The following is a 20,354-nucleotide window of genomic DNA, read 5'->3' on the forward strand; positions in this document are numbered from 1 at the left end:
TCCACCAGCAATGAGGATTCAGTTGCACTGGGTTCACATTCCAATACCTCCAATTTTTGGGTCATTTAAACCTGTAATTTGTGGGCAATGTTTTATTAGAATCCCTCATAGATCTGAAGATAGCCTCATATACGACAGGTAGGGCTTATTGTAGGGCTCTTACTTACAGCATGCCAACGGGGTGAGCTAAAGAAATTCAACCACTTGATACCTGTCAGTGTGTTCTGAACATGAATCTGACACCTGGAGGGTGATAAGGATCCGTCTGCAGACAATAAAGACGACTGTTCACTATGTGATCCTTATGTTAAAAGGTGAAATGCCTAGACAGTAACATAGTCAAATGGAAATAATAGGTGTATTTTTCTCAACAGTTTTTAAAGATGGGAAGGGAGTGTGACTGTGGGATAGCAGGTATAGTAGGGAGAGATGGTGCCTATAGTAACAGTGGGATAATAGTGTCTGGGAAGGGAGTGTGACTGTGGGATAGCAGGTATAGTAGGGAGAGATGGTGCCTATAGTAACAGTGGATAATAGTCTCTGGGAAGGGAGTGTGGCTGTGGGATAGCAGGTATAGTAGGGAGAGATGGTGTCTATAGTAACAGTGGGATAATAGTCTCTGGGAAGGGAGTGTGACTGTGGGATAGCAGGTATAGTAGGGAGAGATGGTGTCTATAGTAACAGTGGGATAATAGTCTCTGGGAAGGGAGTGTGGCTGTGGGATAGCAGGTATAGTAGGGAGAGATGGTGTCTATAGTAACAGTGGGATAATAGTCTCTGGGAAGGGAGTGTGACTGTGGGATAGCAGGTATAGTAGGGAGAGATGGTGCCTATAGTAACAGTGGATAATAGTCTCTGGGAAGGGAGTGTGACTGTGGGATAGCAGGTATAGTAGGGAGAGATGGTGTCTATAGTAACAGTGGGATAATAGTCTCTGGGAAGGGAGTGTGACTGTGGGATAGCAGGTATAGTAGGGAGAGATGGTGCCTATAGTAACAGTGGGATAATAGTCTCTGGGAAGGGAGTGTGACTGTGGGATAGCAGGTATAGTAGGGAGAGATGGTGCCTATAGTAACAGTGGGATAATAGTCTCTGGGAAGGGAGTGTGACTGTGGGATAGCAGGTATAGTAGGGAGAGATGGTGTCTATAGTAACAGTAGATAATAGTCTCTGGGAAGGGAGTGTGACTATGGGATAGCAGGTATAGTAGGGAGAGATGGTGTCTATAGTAACAGTAGATAATAGTCTCTGGGAAGGGAGTGTGACTATGGGATAGCAGGTATAGTAGGGAGAGATGGTGCCTATAGTAACAGTGGATAATAGTCTCAATACAGCTCAGCATTTAAGGTTTTCTGAATGGGACACCAAGCATGATTATCCCCCTTATCCTCACATTCCCCCCAAAGACACAAGGTAATTGAGTTACACATAAGCATGTATAGATCTGTTCTAGAAAGCCACAAAATAACATTGTATTGAAAGACAGGATTACAACCCTCCAGTCATCAGTAATGGAAACAACTCAGATTCAGTGTGTGACCCATAATAAACATACACGTTGCCAAGTGAGTACAAAGGTGGCTCTGGGTATCACGCAGGATGTGATAGTTAAACAATGAGTAGTTGTGTTGGTGTCAGAATTACAGTGAGTGGGGGGCTGCTCAGATGGAGACCCGAATACCAGTTTTTAAAACCATGCACAGGCAGTTTTAGATTATTTTATTTCAAAAGGATTTCGGATGCTGTACACCCAAAAGGAAACACAAACCATGTTAGTAAATACTGGTTACCACTCAGAGTAAAGTCATGCTACTGTATGGGGTATAACAATAGTCATTCTCTGATATGTGCTCATTCGTAAGTTAATGAATATCCCTGCACAATGACATGCTCTACGCCCCACAAATGTTATCTTTCAGGGCCATGTGTGGGTTATTATGGGCTTTGCTTTCATTAAATGAAGGTAGTCGGCTACAAAAAGGACAGTCAAATCAGCCCATCTGGGCTACTAGACCACAGCTGTCTTGTTCCAAGTCAGACAGCACCTTATCTCAGTGGTGCATGTGTTTTATATTTTTAACCCTGGTCTGTGCTCACGTATAAACTCCCCGTCGCTGCAGGAAGTATCTGTAGCCTGAGTGTACAAGGAAATTAGACCATAGCTTGTATAGTACGCTCTTGCACTCACATCATGTCACATCTCCCGTTGGAGTCTGAGAAGATGTGTGTGTGTCCAGGGATAATGACTTTAAGATCCATATTTCTAAACTGTTCCATAAATGGTATTTTAAAATGTGCATGCTGATTGGTTTATTTTCAACGAATTGAGATGCACAAGGCATGGCTGTCCATGGTCTCCCATTCATCTAAGTCTTAAAACTTCCGATGAATGATTGATAACCATGTTATTGTTTAGGAAGAAATTGATACACGGGTGGGGGGTGAATAATAATTTCTCCTCTGTCCTTTGGCCATTTCACTCGTCTCTCATACAATAGCCGACTTCTGGTTCCACCCGCAGAATTGTTGGTATCTTTTATAGAAAGCTCTTCCTGTACATCATTACTGGGAGAAAAACAGTAATATTGTTGGTGAAACAGGAAAGGAAAAGCCCTTCAGCTTGCTGTCTGGTATTGACAAACTATTCCTGTATACACCAGCGAGGACTTGCTCATATGTCGGAAAATTTCTTCCAACGTTTCGGCCCCTCTTGGGTGATGATTTAATAAAAAACCAAGCACCCACCATAGAACCAAGACAGAGTGCAGATACTTTTTGAAAAAAAATAAATAAATAAATAAATATATATATATATATATAAATATATATATATATATATATATATATATATATATATATATATATATATATATATATATATATATATATATATATACACCATCATAATGGAGGGTGCTCACAAAAAAATTCACCAACTGCGCGGTGGTAGTTCAGTAAACACATTCACAGCAATAACTCGATATGATAAAGGTCTGAATATGTCACCAAAACATTGATATAAGGATTTTCAAAGTCACTGAGGGGTTCTGTGACCATATAAGGGCACAAGGCTGCAGGCTGAGTTATAAGGCTGAGTTATACAGGGAACTCTGAGTATCACTCATGTATTATAAGGGATAATGTACCCCCTGCTGTAAATGATAAGGATATCATAAGTCACTGAGGGGGTTCTGTGACCATATAAAGGCACAAGACTGTAGGCTGAGTTATACAGGGAACTCTGAGTATCACTCATGTATTATAAGGGATAATGAACCCCCTAATGTAAATTATAAGGATATTAGAAGTCACTGAGGGGTTGTTCTGTGACAATATAAAGGCACAAGGCTGCAGGCTGAGTTATACAGGGAACTCTGAGTATCACTCATGTATTATAAGGGATAATGAACCCCCTACTATAAATGATAAGGATATTAGAAGTCACTGAGGGGTTGTTCTGTGACCATATAAAGGCACAAGGCTGCAGGCTGAGTTATACAGGGAACTCTGAGTATCACTCATGTATTATAAGGGATAATGTACCCCCTACTGTAAATGATAAGGATATTAGAAGTCACTGAGGGGTTACGTGACCATATAAAGGCACAAGGCTGCAGGCTGAGTTATACAGGGAACTCTGAGTATCACTCATGTATTATAAGGGATAATGTACCCCCTAATGTAAATGATAAGGATATTAGAAGTCACTGAGGGGTTACGTGACCATATAAAGGCACAAGGCTGCAGGCTGAGTTATACAGGCAACTCCAAGGTGACTTGTAATAATATTCTTTTATTAAACAATAGGGGTTCCTAACCTTAAAAAAACCGGAATGTGCTGTGATTGGGCAGGTGGAGTGGAGGACTGGATACTTGTAGGCAAATCACAAGGCAAATTATAACAAATTCTCTAAACAGAACTGTCTAACGGAAACAATTCTGCTGCACACATTCATATGTATAAATACTGATAATACAGAGAAGAAATGTTCTGTTCCCACAATAAGCCATACTATGATACTGTTCTGTCTAATAATGAGAACAAAATGGCAGCACCCACCTCCCAGCTGTGCTGATACTGTACTGTCTGAGGCAACACTGTCAGCCCCCAACCATATGTATAAATACAATCAAGAAGCAGGTAGTGGATTTGCATTTCTACCCTACAGCAACTGCCGTTATTCTCTATCCGCCAACAGGAAATTTTAATTAAGACTTTGGCTTCTGTCCCAATCCCAGATTTTAAAAATAAATATTTCTTTTTTTTTTTTTTCTCTTTCAGGTTTTACATAGAAAGCATAACATTCCTTAAGGATATTACAACGGTGGAGCTATTTTTCCTGAATGCCAAGGCCTGTGTGTTCAAGGTAATGACTGGTGGCTGCCATATGTATTGCACTGCAAGCATCTCTGGTTCAAACCATCATCACTAGTGTTCTCTCTACATGGGTATAACTAGAGGCTTCCTGCAGTTAGACTTATATAATGGTTTGCCCCATTGTGCCTCCTGCTAGTACAACTGCACTGCCATAGAAAGAATAATAGCTCCCAGGAGGAGCCTTGTTAACTGTCTTGGGGGGCTAAAGGGGGTTGTGACAGGTGGTCCGGAGGCCTCCCAGTCCGACCCTTATTGTAAATAGTCCATAGGGCCATTACTGCAGTCTTCACCTGTAGCTACTTGGAGGTGGGATGAGGACAGTGACCTCTATTGGTAGGAGAGGGAAGAACACCACCTAAACTTTTTAGGTTCTGGCTGAGAAACTGGTCCATAAATATCACTTTATTTATACAAGAGTTAAAAAAAAACTGTAATTCATGATTATCCTGCTCCAATACCAGCCCTGCCAGGAGGATTCCCAGTACAGGTCTGAGACCTGTTATCCAGAATGCTCGGGACCTGGGGTTTTCTGAATAATGGATCTTTCTGTAATTTGGACCTTCATACCCATGAAAGACTGAGATTTATTGGCCCGTGTGTGGGGCCATACGACGGGCCAGATCTCGATCGGACAGGTTAAAAAAAATCCCGTCGGATCACGGGCGCATCTGTGCGTGTATGTGGTCCCGGAATCTGACCGCCCATATCGGATCAGCCTGATATCGCCCAATTTAATGTGGGAATATAAGGGAGAGGTCCTCTCAATTGGCGACATCGCCAAACGAGCAGATCTCTATGTCTATGGCCACCTTAAGTCTATTAGACGAAACATTAAATTAATCCAATAGGCTTGAGTTTGCTTCCAATAAGTACAAGCTACTGTTTTATTATTAAAAAGGAAATGACTATGAGAATTTTGGATTATTTGGATAAAACTGAGTCTATGGGAGGCAGCCTATCTGTAATTCGGAACACTCTGGTTTGCGGGTCTACGGATAATGGATCCTATACTTGTACCACCAAGCTTCTTATGTTGACTCTTTCAGCTCCAAATAGTTACTGACACTTAGGGGTAACCCCTATTACTCCTTCACCTGGGTGAGGACACTGGGATCTGTACTATATTCTTGTATTTTTATAATATTGTATTTTTCTGCCAACAGATTATGTTCCTTATAGAACTTCATATTTTTCCTGAATGTCTTAAAGGATCCTAACCATGAATATGTCTATAAATGCTGTACAGGTATAGGACCTATTATCCAGAATGCTCTGGACCTGGGGTTTTCCAGAGAACGGATCATTCCGTAATTCGTGTCTTCATTCCTTAAGTCTACTAGAAAACCATGTAAACATGAAATAAACCCAATAGGCTGGTTTTGCTGCCAATAAGGATTAATTATATCTTAGTTGGGATCAAGTACAAGGTACTGTTTTATTATTACTGAGAAAAAGTAAGTAATTTGTAAAAATTAGAATTATTTTATTACAATGGAGTATATGGGAGGTTGCCTTCCTGTAATTTGGAACTGTCTGTACAATGGGTTTCCGGATAACGGATCCTATACCTGTATTTTACATCCTTATCTTATTAGAGAATCCAACGGCTTCAGCAGTCCTGTTAATGGGCCATGGCAATGCTAATGAAAGCTAATTCCAAAATTCCATTTAATTCACTCTTGCTGATGTGGAACTTGGCACTTCCCCTGCAGTGCCCATTAATGTTTAGCTCAGAGATGGCCTCTCCATGCAAATTGGGCCCATGGCGTATTCTGACCGCGTGGTTCTCTATTTCTGTTCGTTTTCATCGGATCAGAGTTTAACCCATGGCTGTGCCAGGATTCAACCGCGGGATACGGTTTTTCTTCCTTCTCCATGTATGGGCATTACAAACACTGCAAGCCTTACAGAATGCAGAAGTAATGACTGATTGCAGCAGGGAGTTGGCTTTTGTAGTGACAGCCTGTGTGTTTTGGCTTGTCCCCTGGAGTAGAGTGGGGTGACTGTGGGGCCCCATGCCTGTCACCCTCAGACTCTCCAAGAAGCAGTATTTATATATATTTTTTTATTATTATAAATGTATTTATAAGCCAGGACTGAGCAGATTCACACAGCCTGCGTTTAACCCTTTACTGTACATTAAAGGAGAACTAAACCCTAAAATTGAATATAGCTAAATATGCCATATTTTATATACTGAACGTACTGCACCAGCGTAAAGTTTCAGCTTGTCAATAGCAGCAATGATCCGGGACTTCAAACTTGTCACAGGGGGTCACCATCTTGGAAAGTGTCTGTGACACTCACATGCTCAGTGGGCTCTGATTGGCTGTTGAGAAGCTAAGCTTGGGGCTCGTCACTAATTATCCAGCAGAAAATGAGCTTCCCCTGTAATATAAGCTGATGCTACAGGTTTGCTGATTATTAAATTCTGATGCTAATTGCACTGGTTTCTTTGCTGCCATGTAGTAATTATCTGTATTAATTACTAATCAGCCTTATATTGTGACATTTCTATTCTATGTGTACTGTATATTGTGAGTGGGTCCCTAAGCTCAGTAAGTGACAGCAGCACAGAGCATGTGCAGTGAATCAGCAAAAAAGAAGATGGGGAGCTACTGGGGCATCTTTGGAGACACCGATCTTTACTGCTAAAGGGCTGTGGTTGCCTTGGGCTGGTACAGAAGCACAAAACATCATGTACAACATTTCTAGCTACTTCTTTAGTTAAGCAGTAACCCATAGCAACTAACAAGCTGGTTGCTGGTTAATTCTACCTGCTCATTGGTTGCTATGGGTTACTGCTTCTGGGCAAAGTTAGTGCCCTTTATTACATAACCCCCATAGGATGTTAAAATCTCCTTACCCACTTGCTCTTCCATTCATGTGGGATATCTTGCCATTTCCCACATGAATTCCCTAATACATTGTTTAATGCCGATTTTTTTTCCCTTTTGCAATTGTAAGTATTTGGAGGTAACTGTATATTTCCCCCCCTCTTTATTTTTCTCCAAACCTTTGTAACAGTGTTATTGACTCAGCTTGCAGTTTTAGGCTTCCATTATCCTCTCTTATCGGTAAAAGGCCCAGACTCAATGTACTTTTCTGGCAAAACACCAGGGGTGACAAAACCCACCCCTGGCAATTCTCAAGAGATTAATTTTTTTTAATTTTTAACAAAAATGAATCTCATTTAATCTAGTTCTATACTAGCATTACCCTCTTTCCCTGGGTCCATACACTATAGGTAAACACAGCACAGGAGTGGGAAGGGTGAGTGGAAGCAGGCCCAGTAGTGTCGCGGTTTTGGCCAAACTCTGAGCATTCATCTGATTCTTGCAGAAGGTGCTGGGATTTGGTCAAATCCTGAACTGATCCCTGGATTTTTTACCTCTCTGCTTTACATACATAGGAACTCTACTGAATCTAAGTGCTAGCTGTAAAGTTCAATCTGTGGCTTACAGGGTAGGGCTGATAGGGCTAAAGCTTCCCAAGAATGTAACAAGTGAGAGACAGATGGAAAGTTGTATTTTTATTTCCAGCAACTCCCTACTTGACAGCTCAGTGATGTACCAAGATCAACCCCCCCGAATTTCTCTCCAGAGATATGTAAACAGTTCCTCTTGCTTCCAGGTACATGGACAGCATATCCCTCCTCATCTTAATATTTAGACGTTTTGGAAATACTCAAACCTCATCATTTCCTCTATCATTTTCTTGGCTTTTATCAAACTTGCAGCTTTTCCAGCTGTTGAAAACAGCATTGCTTTTCCATTGGCAGACCTTCTGCTGTGAGCAGGGAAGGGAGTGTGACTGTGGGATACAAGGTATAGTAGGGAGAGATGGTGCCTATAGTAACAGTGGATAATAGTCTCTGGGAAGGGAGTGTGACTGTGGGATAGCAGGTATAGTAGGGAGAGATGGTGCCTATAGTAACAGTGGGATAATAGTCTCTGGGAAGGGAGTGTGACTGTGGGATAGCAGGTATAGTAGGGAGAGATGGTGTCTATAGTAACAGTGGATAATAGTCTCTGGGAAGGGAGTGTGACTGTGGGATAGCAGGTATAGTAGGGAGAGATGGTGCCTATAGTAACAGTGGATAATAGTCTCTGGGAAGGGAGTGTGACTGTGGGATAGCAGGTATAGTAGGGAGAGATGGTGTCTATAGTAACAGTGGATAATAGTCTCTGGGAAGGGAGTGTGACTGTGGGATAGCAGGTATAGTAGGGAGAGATGGTGTCTATAGTAACAGTGGATAATAGTCTCTGGGAAGGGAGTGTGACTGTGGGATAGCAGGTATAGTAGGGAGAGATGGTGTCTATAGTAACAGTGGATAATAGTCTCTGGGAAGGGAGTGTGACTGTGGGATAGCAGGTATAGTAGGGAGAGATGGTGTCTATAGTAACAGTGGATAATAGTCTCTGGGAAGGGAGTGTGACTGTGGGATAGCAGGTATAGTAGGGAGAGATGGTGCCTATAGTAACAGTGGAAAATAGTCTCTGTGAAGGGAGTGTGACTGTGGGATAGCAGGTATAGTAGGGAGAGATGGTGCCTATAGTAACAGTGGATAATAGTCTCTGGGAAGGGAGTGTGACTGTGGGATAGCAGGTATAGTAGGGAGAGATGGTGCCTATAGTAACAGTGGATAATAGTCTCTGGGAAGGGAGTGTGACTGTGGGATAGCAGGTATAGTAGGGAGAGATGGTGCCTATAGTAACAGTGGGATAATAGTCTCTGGGAAGGGAGTGTGACTGGGGGATAGCAGGTATAGTAGGGAGAGATGGTGCCTATAGTAACAGTGGATAATAGTCTCTGGGAAGGGAGTGTGACTGTGGGATAGCAGGTATAGTAGGGAGAGATGGTGCCTATAGTAACAGTGGGATAATAGTCTCTGGGAAGTGAGTGTTACTGTGGGATAGCAGGTATAGTAGGGAGAGATGGTGCCTATAGTAACAGTGGATAATAGTCTCTGGGAAGGGAGTGTGACTGTGGGATAGCAGGTATAGTAGGGAGAGATGGTGCCTATAGTAACAGTGGGATAATAGTCTCTTGGAAGGGAGTGTGACTGTGAGATAGCAGGTATAGTAGGGAGAGATGGTGCCTATAGTAACAGTGGGATTATAGTCTCTGGGAAGTGAGTGTGACTGTGGGATAGCAGGTATAGTAAGGAGAGATGGTGTCTATAGTAACAGTGGGATAATAGTCTCTGGGAAGGGAGTTTGACTGTGGAATAGTAGGTATAGTAGGGAGAGATGGTGCATTGAATAGCAAGTGTATAGCAGGGCATACTGCTAAACATGGCATGTCCTTCTCAGTGTTTGGAAGCCTCTGTGATTCAATTCCACTCTAAAGCTGGCCATAGATGTTGAGATTTTTAAAATTTCAGATCCTCATCGTGAGACCACGATCTTCTCAGAACGATCGTACGAATTTACCATCAACTAAAAAGACCAATTTGCCAGGAAAACAAAGGGGAGCTGCCTGCTTGGCCCTGCAAACATAGATAGATTGTACTGGGACCGACAAAGATTCTTTGACCTGGCTGATCAATTTCCTGACAGATGTCGGCCGAAAAATTGTAAGATGTACGATCGTTCGAATCCCATTAACCGCGCGATAATTTCGAAGGATTGGTCGGACTTTGCTAAAATCGGTCGTTCGGCAAGAAGAATCGTCGCATCTATGGGGACCTTAAAGTCAATGAAAGGGAATCTGCACCATGAAGGGGATATTATTATACACACATGGATGGTTATTGCTGAATTGCTCTTTTCATTGTACTTAAGGTTCTCATGTTTATATCAATTTAAGCATGGGGTTTAGTTAATGTACAGGTATGAGCATGTCATGCAGTTGTGTGTCCCTCCTCCATCTCTTAGCTGTGGGTATAATAAATCCATTAGGAATACAGAGCAGGAATGAGCTGGTATTAATCACTGGGCAGGAACCTCATTACCCAACGCTGTTCTCCCAATCCTTCCTTGGGAAAAGGGACACCTCCTGGAAAGTGATGGTCTAATTGATTATGTAAAGTTGGGAGGGTCATTAAAATGTAGGTTTATTGCACCTGCATTGCAATTAATCAGATTCACTTATGTAACAATATCCAGTGATGTAATCGTGTGTATATTTATTGTGGCAAAGCAGCAGAACAAATTTAAAGGGAAACTTTTGTTTGTTTGAGTGACTCGTGGTCTCTTATCCTGTGGGCCTGGACCAGAAATAAGAGTTCTATATGTTGTTTAGTGTCCCCATGATCCCCTTTAGTACAGTGATGTTGGATTCTGAAATAAGCAGTAGCAATTAAATAGAAAAAAATAGGTTAATTTTAAACTGAATCCTTAAAGGAGACTAAAGAGTAAGTAAACCTGCGGGAAACCCATACACTGTGCAAATGAAGTATAATCCAATCATATTTCTGGTATTCTGCAGGTACCCGACCTGATGCAGGACAGGCTGTCATCTACCTGTGCTTAGGGACCGACGAACAATATACTGTGAATATATAGAATTGAATTGTCAAAATATGAGGCTCATTTATAAAAAAATTCAGATTATAGGTACACAGCCGCCTAAAAACCAACACAATTAGCATCAGAAAGTAATAATCAGCCCTGTAGCATCAGCTTATATGACAGGCAACTGAGGCAAACCATCATTTTCTGCTTGATGATTTGTGACGACCCCTAAGCATAAAGGGATACTGTCATGGGGAAAACAGGTTTTTTTCAAAACACATCAGTTAATAGTGCTACTCCAGCAGTCTTCTGCACTGAAATTCAATTCTCAGAAGAGCAAACAGATTTTTTTTTTTATTCAATTTTGAAATCTGACATGGGGCTAGATATATTGTCAGTTTCCCAGCTGCCCCCAGTCATGTGACTTGTGAATGCACTTTAGGATAGAACTGCTTTCTGGCAGGCTGTTATTTCTCATACTTAAAGGGATACTGTCATGGGAAAACAAAAAAAAATCAAAATGAGTAAGTTAATAGTGCTGATCCAGCAGAATTCTGCACTGAAATCCATTTCTCAAAATAGCAAACAGATTTTTTTATATTCAATTTTGAAATCTGACATGGGGCTAGACATATTGTCAGTTTCCCAGCTGCCCCCAGTCATGTGACTTGTGAATGCACTTTAGGATGGAACTACTTTCTGGCAGGCTGTTATTTCTCCTACTTAATGTAACTGAATCAGTCTCGGTGGGACTTGGCTTTTACTATTGAGTATTGTTCTTAGATCTACCAGGCAGCTGTTATCTTGTGTTAGGGAGCTGTTATCTGATTACCTTCCCATTGTTCTTTTGTTAGGCTGCTGGGGGGGGGGGATGATAGGACGCCAACTTGCAGTACAGCAGTAAAGAGTTTATCAGAGCACAAGTCATATGACTGAGGGCAGCTGGGAAATTGACAATACTGACAATATAGCCCCATGTCAGATTTCAAAATTGAATATAAAAAAATCAGTTTGCTCTTTTGAGAATTGGATTTCAGTGCAGAAGTTTGCTGCAGAAGCACTATTAACTGATGCATTTTGAAAAAAAATGTTTTCCCATGACAAGATGGAGAAACTCATGTGACAACTTTGAATGCTTGAATCATTACTTCGCTGATGGAGTTCCTGAACGGTTAGGCTGGTTCAATAAGATCAGTGTATAAAATATGGCATTTCTAGCTACATTCATTTTTAGGGCTTAGTTCTCCTTTAAAGTGGACAGCTTGTGTCTGTGGTGTGCAAGGAAATTATATTTCTCCCCTCTATGGGTCCTTAGAAAGAGTGTGGCTCCTTTAAATATGACAATCTGTATTTTTACAGTCCTTCTATTAAAGGGGACATTTGTATTACTTGAGACTGTACCATCTTGGTCTTGGAAAGCAGGGGTTCACTTCCCCCACAGACAGATCCGTAGCTTTCACAATACAAAGACATGCATTCTATAATCCATTCGGGTCACACAGCTGACAGTTTACACACCCTATAATAATAATAATAATTCCCTATTGTTACTTGGGTGCGGCCCTCCTCCTCCATTGTCCTCCTACACGAGTGAAGGATAAAAGCCAGAGGAGGAGTAAATTCTACTTAACTCTCACTGGCTCTACTTTATCCTTCTTTCTCCCATTCTGTGTCAACAGTTTGTAACACATCGCCGCCGCCTCTAATAAGCGTGAACGCACCCCATTGTACTAAGACCGTATACAAGGAGAGGCGAGTTTAGTCAATAGGAAACAATTCATATTTCAGATTCATTCAGAAGCTTTTGAAACCAAAGCCCAGGTGCAGCCTAGATGCCAGAATATTCATGTGAATAAGCACAGAGTTACAATGCTCACCGTTATCCGGAAACCCATTGTCCAGAAAGCTCCAAATTACAGAAAGGCCATCTCCCATAGACTTTATTTTATCCAAATAATTCAAGTTTTTAAAAAATGATTTCCTTTTTCTGTGTAATAATAAAACAGTAGCTTGTACTTGATCTCAATTAAGATGCAATTCATCCTTATTGGAAGCAAAACCAGCCTATTGGGTTTATTTCATGTTTATATGATTTTCTAGTAGACTTAAAGTATGAAGACCCAAATTATGGAAAGATCTGTTATCTGAAAAACCCCAGGTCCTGAGCATTCTGGATAACAGGTCCCATAACTGTACTGTATATTGTGAGTGGGTCCCTAAGCTCAGTAAGTGACAGCAGCACAGAGCATGTGCAGTGAAAAGAAGATGGGGAGCTACTGGGGCATCTTTGGAGACACAGATCTTTACTGCTAAAGGGTTGTGGTTGCCTTGGGCTGGTACAGAAGCACAAAATATAATGTACATTTCTAGCCTATTTCTGTAGTGAAGCTTTAGTTCTCCTTTAAAGGCGAAGGGTTGTCAGATCTTCCCTTTAAAACTCCCTGCCTATAAAATTCAAAAAGTGCTGCATGATTTGGAAAATAGTTCAGAGGCACACCCCAGAGCCATGCAGCATACACCTCAACTGCTTACTAAATAACCATGCAGTATGGGGGATTTGTATGTGGCTGGTTTCAAAAAAAACATCTTTAAGGTCAACACTGATAGAACTAAATCAAAAACAGTTCATGAAATTCAATTTTTTTTATTGAGTTCTGCACAGAAAGCATCAGGGCTTTGGGATAAATTTGCCAAACCCCGTCACAGTGTAACAACCTGCTTTCTTACTTGTAATTCTTGATCATATTGTTTCAGTTCAGCCATGCACTTGTTAAAGGGGTTGTTCACCTTCCAACACTTGTTTCAGTTTAGTTGGCTTCAGATAGTTCACCACTTCAATAAAGACTTTTTGCAATTACTTTGTATTTTCTATGTGCAGGCCCGGATTTGTGGCGAGGCCACAAAGGCTTGGCCTCGGACGGGTATATATTTAGGACGGCATGCCGCCCAGCGCTTTATGGGGAGCACTGGGGACGCACAGCTAGTGGGAGGGGCAGTGCAGGCACTAGGACCATGCGGATAAGGGGCATGGCCTAGGCAAGGAAATCTGGCCCTGTCTATGTGTGATTTTTTCTCTAATATTAAAGTGTAAGGCTTCCCCGAAAAGCCTTCCCACCGCCGGGATGGCATCCGGATCGTATCGGTTTTCTGAAGTCGCCTGAAGTTTCCTCGTCATCCACCACCCTAAAGTGTCAGTTTTCACCTTCAAAAGCAGCTCTGGGGAGGGGGGGGGGTCGTTGACCCTGTATCTGATCTAAATTGATACATTTAGGGTAAGGGCACAAGGGCAGATTTGGGGAAATTAGTCGCCTCGGTTACAAATCGCCTCTTCTTCAGGGTGACAATCACCCCGAAGTGCATCCCGCTGTCGATTTTTCATTATAGCCGGCGGGGAGGTAAGGGAAGGCAGTTAGGGGAGATTGTCGCCCCGAAGAAGAGGAGATTTGTCGCTAGGGCGACTAATCTCCCCGAATCTGCCCGTGTGCCCTTACCCTAAAAAACTGATCTCTTTGTTATCTTTGTCCCTGTTGAGCAGAATCCCTGAGTTTTATCAAAGGCAGCTGATACAATAGTTGCTAATATTCCAGAGATGTATCAAGTAAATGTTGCAAAATTTTAACAGTTTAGAGTCTGCTCCTGAATCTCACTGAGCTGTCAGACTGAGACGCCAGAGAAAGGGACATTAAACTTAAAACGTAGATTTTGGAAACATGGTAAAAAAAAATTAAATTGGACAGCGATTGAAAAAAGTCTTTATTTCTGATGAAAAATCTGAAAACAATTGAACTGGAAAAAAAAAAGTGTTTGGAAGGTGAGAAACCCTTTTAAACAACCCAGGATTCCGGGATGCAGTTGTACAGAATTTGGAAGGCTGCAGGTGAATGTGTGTTTGGAGGGTTAAGCCCCTGTCTGCACATAAAGGTGCCTTTGTGCCCAAATCCTGCCCTGTTCAGCCTTATCGCAGGGATCAGTAAAGTCCATCACTAGCAGGTAAAACTTCTCCCAACTCTCCCCTATATTATACCATGCACATAGTGCCTTTATAAGAGTAAGAAGTGTGTGTGTGTATTGTGTGTATATATTGTGTCCCACTGCCTGACTGCAGCTCAGGGCACTTTAAGCTTTAGTGCAGAGGTGGAAAGCAAACAGGCTCACACACCTTTTGAATGTAATCCAACCCTCGTGGGACTGGCCACCCCTCCGGAGTGCAATGGTACATTCTGTTGTTGTAGTGGAGCTGGAGGTGCAGCACCGGAGTGACAATCGTGTAACACTTGACTGCTGAGCTCACACTCCCTATTCTTATGTCAACAGGGCCAGATAGAAGTGAACAGCGAGATCATATTTAAGTTGGCTGCGCTCATTTTACAGGTAAGGTTTTCTCTCTTTTCTCTTCTCACCTGTTGTATTCAAGTTGTCTACCTGCCATTTGTATTTAGTGTTTGCAGAAGTGTGAGTGGTGTGATGAAGTGTATCTGTCATATGTCGCCAACTTTCCGCCTCATGTATGTTTTGTGTTATCTTCTCACCCTTCCAGCTCTTGTGTTGCATGACCTTGTGTGTTGTATGATGATATGTGATCCTTCCAGCCCTTCTTTTTTGTGTTGTTATGTGAACCTGCCAGTGTTTGCATTTTGCATTGTGTTGTGTGTCGCTGTTATGTTCTACTGTGCTTTGTCTTACTCTGCAAAGTGCCATGTTGTGTGACCCTACCATCCCATCCCAAGCTTTGTATTATGTTGTGAGTCCTTGTGTGTGTTTGCATTATGTTTCAAAGCCATTGTCGATGTGTGTTTGTGCTGATTATTTGCTAGTCCATGTTTTGTGTTTAGTTTTTCCATGTGCTGTGTCTTGTGATGCTTGTGTAGTTGATGTTCCTTTCACCTGCCTGTGTGTTGCACAAATATAATCACACTGTTAACCCCTTCAATACAGAGAAGGTCAGGCTGGGGATTTTTGCACTCAAACTAGTGAGATGACTTATTATGTGTGTCTGTAGGGCAGCTCCCTGCTGTGTCATTTATTCTTTATATACACACGCTGACCATTACACAGGTAGGGATGGTTCCATGGCCATCAGGGTGACTTTCCCATATTCAGATACAGGTGTGAGGTTTATTTAACCTGTTAACTGCCACCTGAATTGCCGTTGCTTTTATTAAGCCTATGCTACATATCCCAACATGTTGTGCTAAGTGGCAGATAAGTTGCACAGGAGCTGGAAAGCATATTGAAAGGCCAGTCAATGCTTTTGGCAGGGGTTGAGTCTGTTGGCTCCCAAGGAATGATGGGTATTGTAGTTCAGCTGGAGGGCCTAGTGTTTATCCCCTGATGTTGCCTATAATTGGAGACCCAAAGTGTGGACATGAGTCTCCCCGTAGGATCGTGGACTGCCAGAACAGTTACATAGAGACTGATGTTGCTGGACTACAACTCCCAGCATGCTTAAACCATTTACAGTATGTTGAAGAAGTCTGGGAGTTGTAGTTCAGCAGTATTTGGATTTTGCTGCCCTGTTTATGAAGATGATTGATTGCTTGATTGGTTCATTAAAAACAAGCAAGAAAAAAAATTCATATTTATATTTTAGAGAATGTCTGGCTATTGGAGTTCATGTTCCCAGCACTGGTTCTGCAGTACAAGCACGCAGCAGACTTTGCATAACTGTTGTTCACTAGTTTAAGTATATACATTAGGGATGTGGCCCTCCAGCTGTTGTTGCACTACAACTCCCTGTATCCGACAGGACAAACTGATGTTTCGTTTTTGTCTGTGAGTTCAGAGAGCCAAGTGTTCATTTTCAACTCTCACAACACTGTGTCTGAATCAGACACAACCCGGCCGCACATTAATTCTATTTGCTTATGAAATATTCATGCCGCTGGCTGTACAACTCCTAAGCAGTCCTGCAACATGAATATTTCATCAGTGCTGTAATTCTGATACAGAACAGACTGCAAGCAACAGCCTTTTTAATGGGAAACTAACTTTCATTTGAAGGATTTATCATCATTTACTAGATATTTGAGGCACAGCTGTATGCAAAGGATATTCCTCCATGAGCCATTTTCCAGGCCCCCTATAAACCTGTGTTTTGCTGGAGGGCCAACAACAATAGCTTAAAAACTATTCAGATTCAGTAATGTAATTTCAAATGACTGGATTAATGTGCGGCCTCCTTAAAGGGGTCACTGCCCAAAAAAAATAGATTTTTGCATAGTGAAAGAAAACTGTATTTGTAAATGTATCTGTCTGGCTGTTTATATTTTCTGCACCTGTGGTTTCGACTCCTGAAACAATGTAGCAAGCCAGCTGATTAAAAGACCTGGTGATCCAGCCTTGCAGATTCTCCTTTTCAATTTAACCACTTCACTGCTGGGCTGTATTGGCCATGTGGTTCTAATTAAAGGCTCCGCTCCTGATTAACACAGATATAGAAAACCCACCAAGCCACCAACTTTCAAACCCGGAAGGGACCAGAATGGAACAATAAACATGAACAAGGACCAAAAACCTGGCCTCTAAATCCATTTGCTTTCACTCTGACCCTAGTGAACCAGGTAGGGCTGTATTTCACTGGTGCAGAGAGTAAGAATAGAAAGGGGAAGCTCGCCATAAAAAAATAGGGTGAGCTTCCCCTTTAATCATACTGCAGTCAACTTTGCTGGGATTGAATCAGTGAGCAGACAGCGCTGTATCAGCCTTTATAATAATAATAAATGGCCCAGCAGATAGACACATTATGATTTATAGTAATGACCTCAGCCTGACCGCTGCTTTGAGATAATCCAATTCTAAACCCCTTCTTTCTTTTTCTCTCTCTCTTTCTTTGCCCAAATTGCAGGAGGCCAGAGGAGACTACAGCAGGTAATTAATCATGCGTGTTTCATGTACATTCATGTCCAGTGTTGCTTGGTGAATAGTAGGCACGGCTGCCAAGCCCGCAGGCTGCCCTCCCTTGGGGCATTTCAAGTACCGTCTGAAGTGTGAGAGGGAGGGAGAGTCTGTAGACAGTGGGGGCAGATAAGGAGAGGGTGTTGGAAAGCCTAAAATAGCCGGGGATTAGTTACTGCCCGAAGTGGGATCATCCCATCTTGAGACACACTGAATTAGGGCCGTCTGTCATCTCTGAGTTTAATTAACAGTTTGTGCCGGGGCTCAGTTCTGCTTTAAATGAACAGTAACACCAAAAAATGAAATTGTTTTAAAGTAATGAAAATATCATGTACTGTTGCCCTGCACTGGTAAAACTGATGTGTTTGCTTCAGAAACACTATTATAGTTTATATAAACAAGCTGCTGTGTAGCCATGGGGGCAGCCATTCAAGCACAGGATACACAGTAGATAACAGATAATTACTACTATAGTTTATATAAACAAGCTGCTGTGTAGCCATGGGGGCAGCCATTCAAGCACAGGATACACAGTAAATAACAGATAAGTACTACTATAGTTTATACAAACAAGCTGCTGTGTAGCCAGGGGGCAGCCATTCAAGCACCGGATACACCGTAGATAACAGATAAGTACTACTATAGTTTATATAAACAAGCTGCTGTGTAGCCATGGGGGCAGTCATTCAAGCACAGGATACACAATAGATAACAGATAGGTACTACTATAGTTTATACAAACAAGCTGCTGTGTAGCCATGGGGGCAGCCATTCAAGCACAGGATACACAGCAGATAACAGATAAGTACTACTATAGTTCATATAAACAAGCTGCTGTGTAGCTATGGTGGAAATTGAAAAAGGGCTATATGGCACAGGTTAAATAGTGGATAACAGATAACACCATTATGTTCTACAGAGTTTGTGTTATCTGCTGTGTAACCTGAGCCTTTTCTCCTTTGAATGGCTGCTCCCATTGCTACACAGCAGCTTATTTATATAAACTATACTAGTGTTTCTGAAGCAAACACAGCAGTTTTACCAGTGCAGGGCAACTAGAGATGCACCGAATCCAGGATTCGGTTCGGGATTCGGGCAGGAATCAGCCTTTTTCAACAGGATTCGGATTCGGCCGGATCCTTCTGCCTGGCCGAACCGAAATCCGAATCCTAATCCTAATTTGCATATGCAAATTAGGGGCGAGGAGGGAAATTGCGTGACTTTTTGTCGCAAAACAAGGAAGTAAAATTCCCCTTCCACCCCTTATTTGCATATGCAAATTAGGATTCGGTTCGGTATTCGGCCGAATCTTTGACAAAGGATTCGGGGTTCGGCCGAATCCAAAATAGTGGATTTGGTGCATCCCTAAGGGCAACACTACATTACATTTATAGTACTTTAAAACAATTTCATTTATTGATGTTGCTGTTCCTTTAACTCTGTGTTCTGACTTATTTAGGAGATAATATTTATCTGAGGCCCCCACCAAGGGCCGGGGAATGACTGGGGGTGACCTGTCCATATTGCTTCCATTTGGGCAGCAGTTGTGAATTACACATGTTTAAAATTAAATCTGACATTCAGAGACACATTCATACACAGTTTTAGGCCTAGACATGACAGTAAATAGATATTTTCACCCCAAAATCTCTGTTTAAAGACATCACATGTGTGCACTGGTCAGAGCACACTAAAGTCAGGGCAGGTGGCAGACGTTCTGGGGTAAATTTATCAAAGAGTGAAGTTCCGCCACTAGAGTGAAATTCCGCAGCTCTCAATTCATTTCTATGGGAAATAGAAAAGCGTATTTATCAATGGGTGAAAGTGAAAGTTCACCCTTTGATAAATACGCCTATAAAAATCCCATAGAAATGAATGAAGAGTAGCGGAATTTCACTATTAACTTCACTCTTTGATAAATATACCCCTCTGTGTTTGAGATGCCTATGTGTGCTGAAAATTCACATTGAAGAATTGTTAGAATCATTAAAGGGGTTGTTCACTTTTGAGCTAACTTTTAGTAGGATGTAGAGAGTGATATTCTGAGACAATTTGCAATTGGTTTTAATTTTTTATTATTTGTGGTTTTTGAGTTATTTCACTTTTTATTCAGCAGCTCCTGGATTCAGTAGTCTGGTTGCTAGGATCAATATATTATATCCCCTAGCAACCATGCATTGATTTGAATAAGAGACTGGAAAATGAATAGGAGAGGCCTGAATATAAAAATGAGGAAAGGTATAGGATCCGTTATCCATAAACCCGTTATCCCGAAAGTTCCGAACTACGGAAAGGCGTCTCCCATAGGCTTCATTATAATCAAATAATCCAAATTTTTCAAAATGATTTCCTTTTTCCCTATAGTAATAAAACAGTACCTTGTACTTGATCCCAACTAAGATATAATTAAGGTGCGAAGATCTAAATTACGGAAAGACCCAGGTCCCTGAGCATTCTGGATATTAGGTCCCCATACCTGTAATAAAAAATAGCAATAACAATACAATAGCTTTACAGTTTATTTGTTTTTAGATGGGGTCAGTGACCCCATCTAAAAATATGGAAAAAGTCAGAAGAAGGCAAATAATAAATCATTTTAAAAAACTATAAAAAAAAAAACATAA

At 41.6% G+C, this 20,354-nt stretch overlaps 1 protein-coding gene across 2 annotated transcripts in view; it reads left to right on the forward strand.

The window, feature by feature from the left end:
- The window catches only part of frmd4b.L (FERM domain containing 4B L homeolog), a 156,866-nt gene that overhangs the window by 65,782 nt on the left and 70,730 nt on the right, over nt 1-20,354 (forward strand). For both annotated transcript variants that reach the window (XM_018259191.2, XM_041590888.1), the window contains exons 5-7: nt 4,283-4,367; nt 15,151-15,207; nt 17,681-17,703. In XM_018259191.2, coding sequence (XP_018114680.1) covers nt 4,283-4,367; nt 15,151-15,207; nt 17,681-17,703 — 165 coding nt within the window. The remainder of the gene's footprint in view (nt 1-4,282; nt 4,368-15,150; nt 15,208-17,680; nt 17,704-20,354) is intronic.

This window comes from Xenopus laevis, chromosome 4L (genome assembly GCF_017654675.1).
Source record: "Xenopus laevis strain J_2021 chromosome 4L, Xenopus_laevis_v10.1, whole genome shotgun sequence".
NCBI lineage: Eukaryota > Metazoa > Chordata > Amphibia > Anura > Pipidae > Xenopus > Xenopus laevis.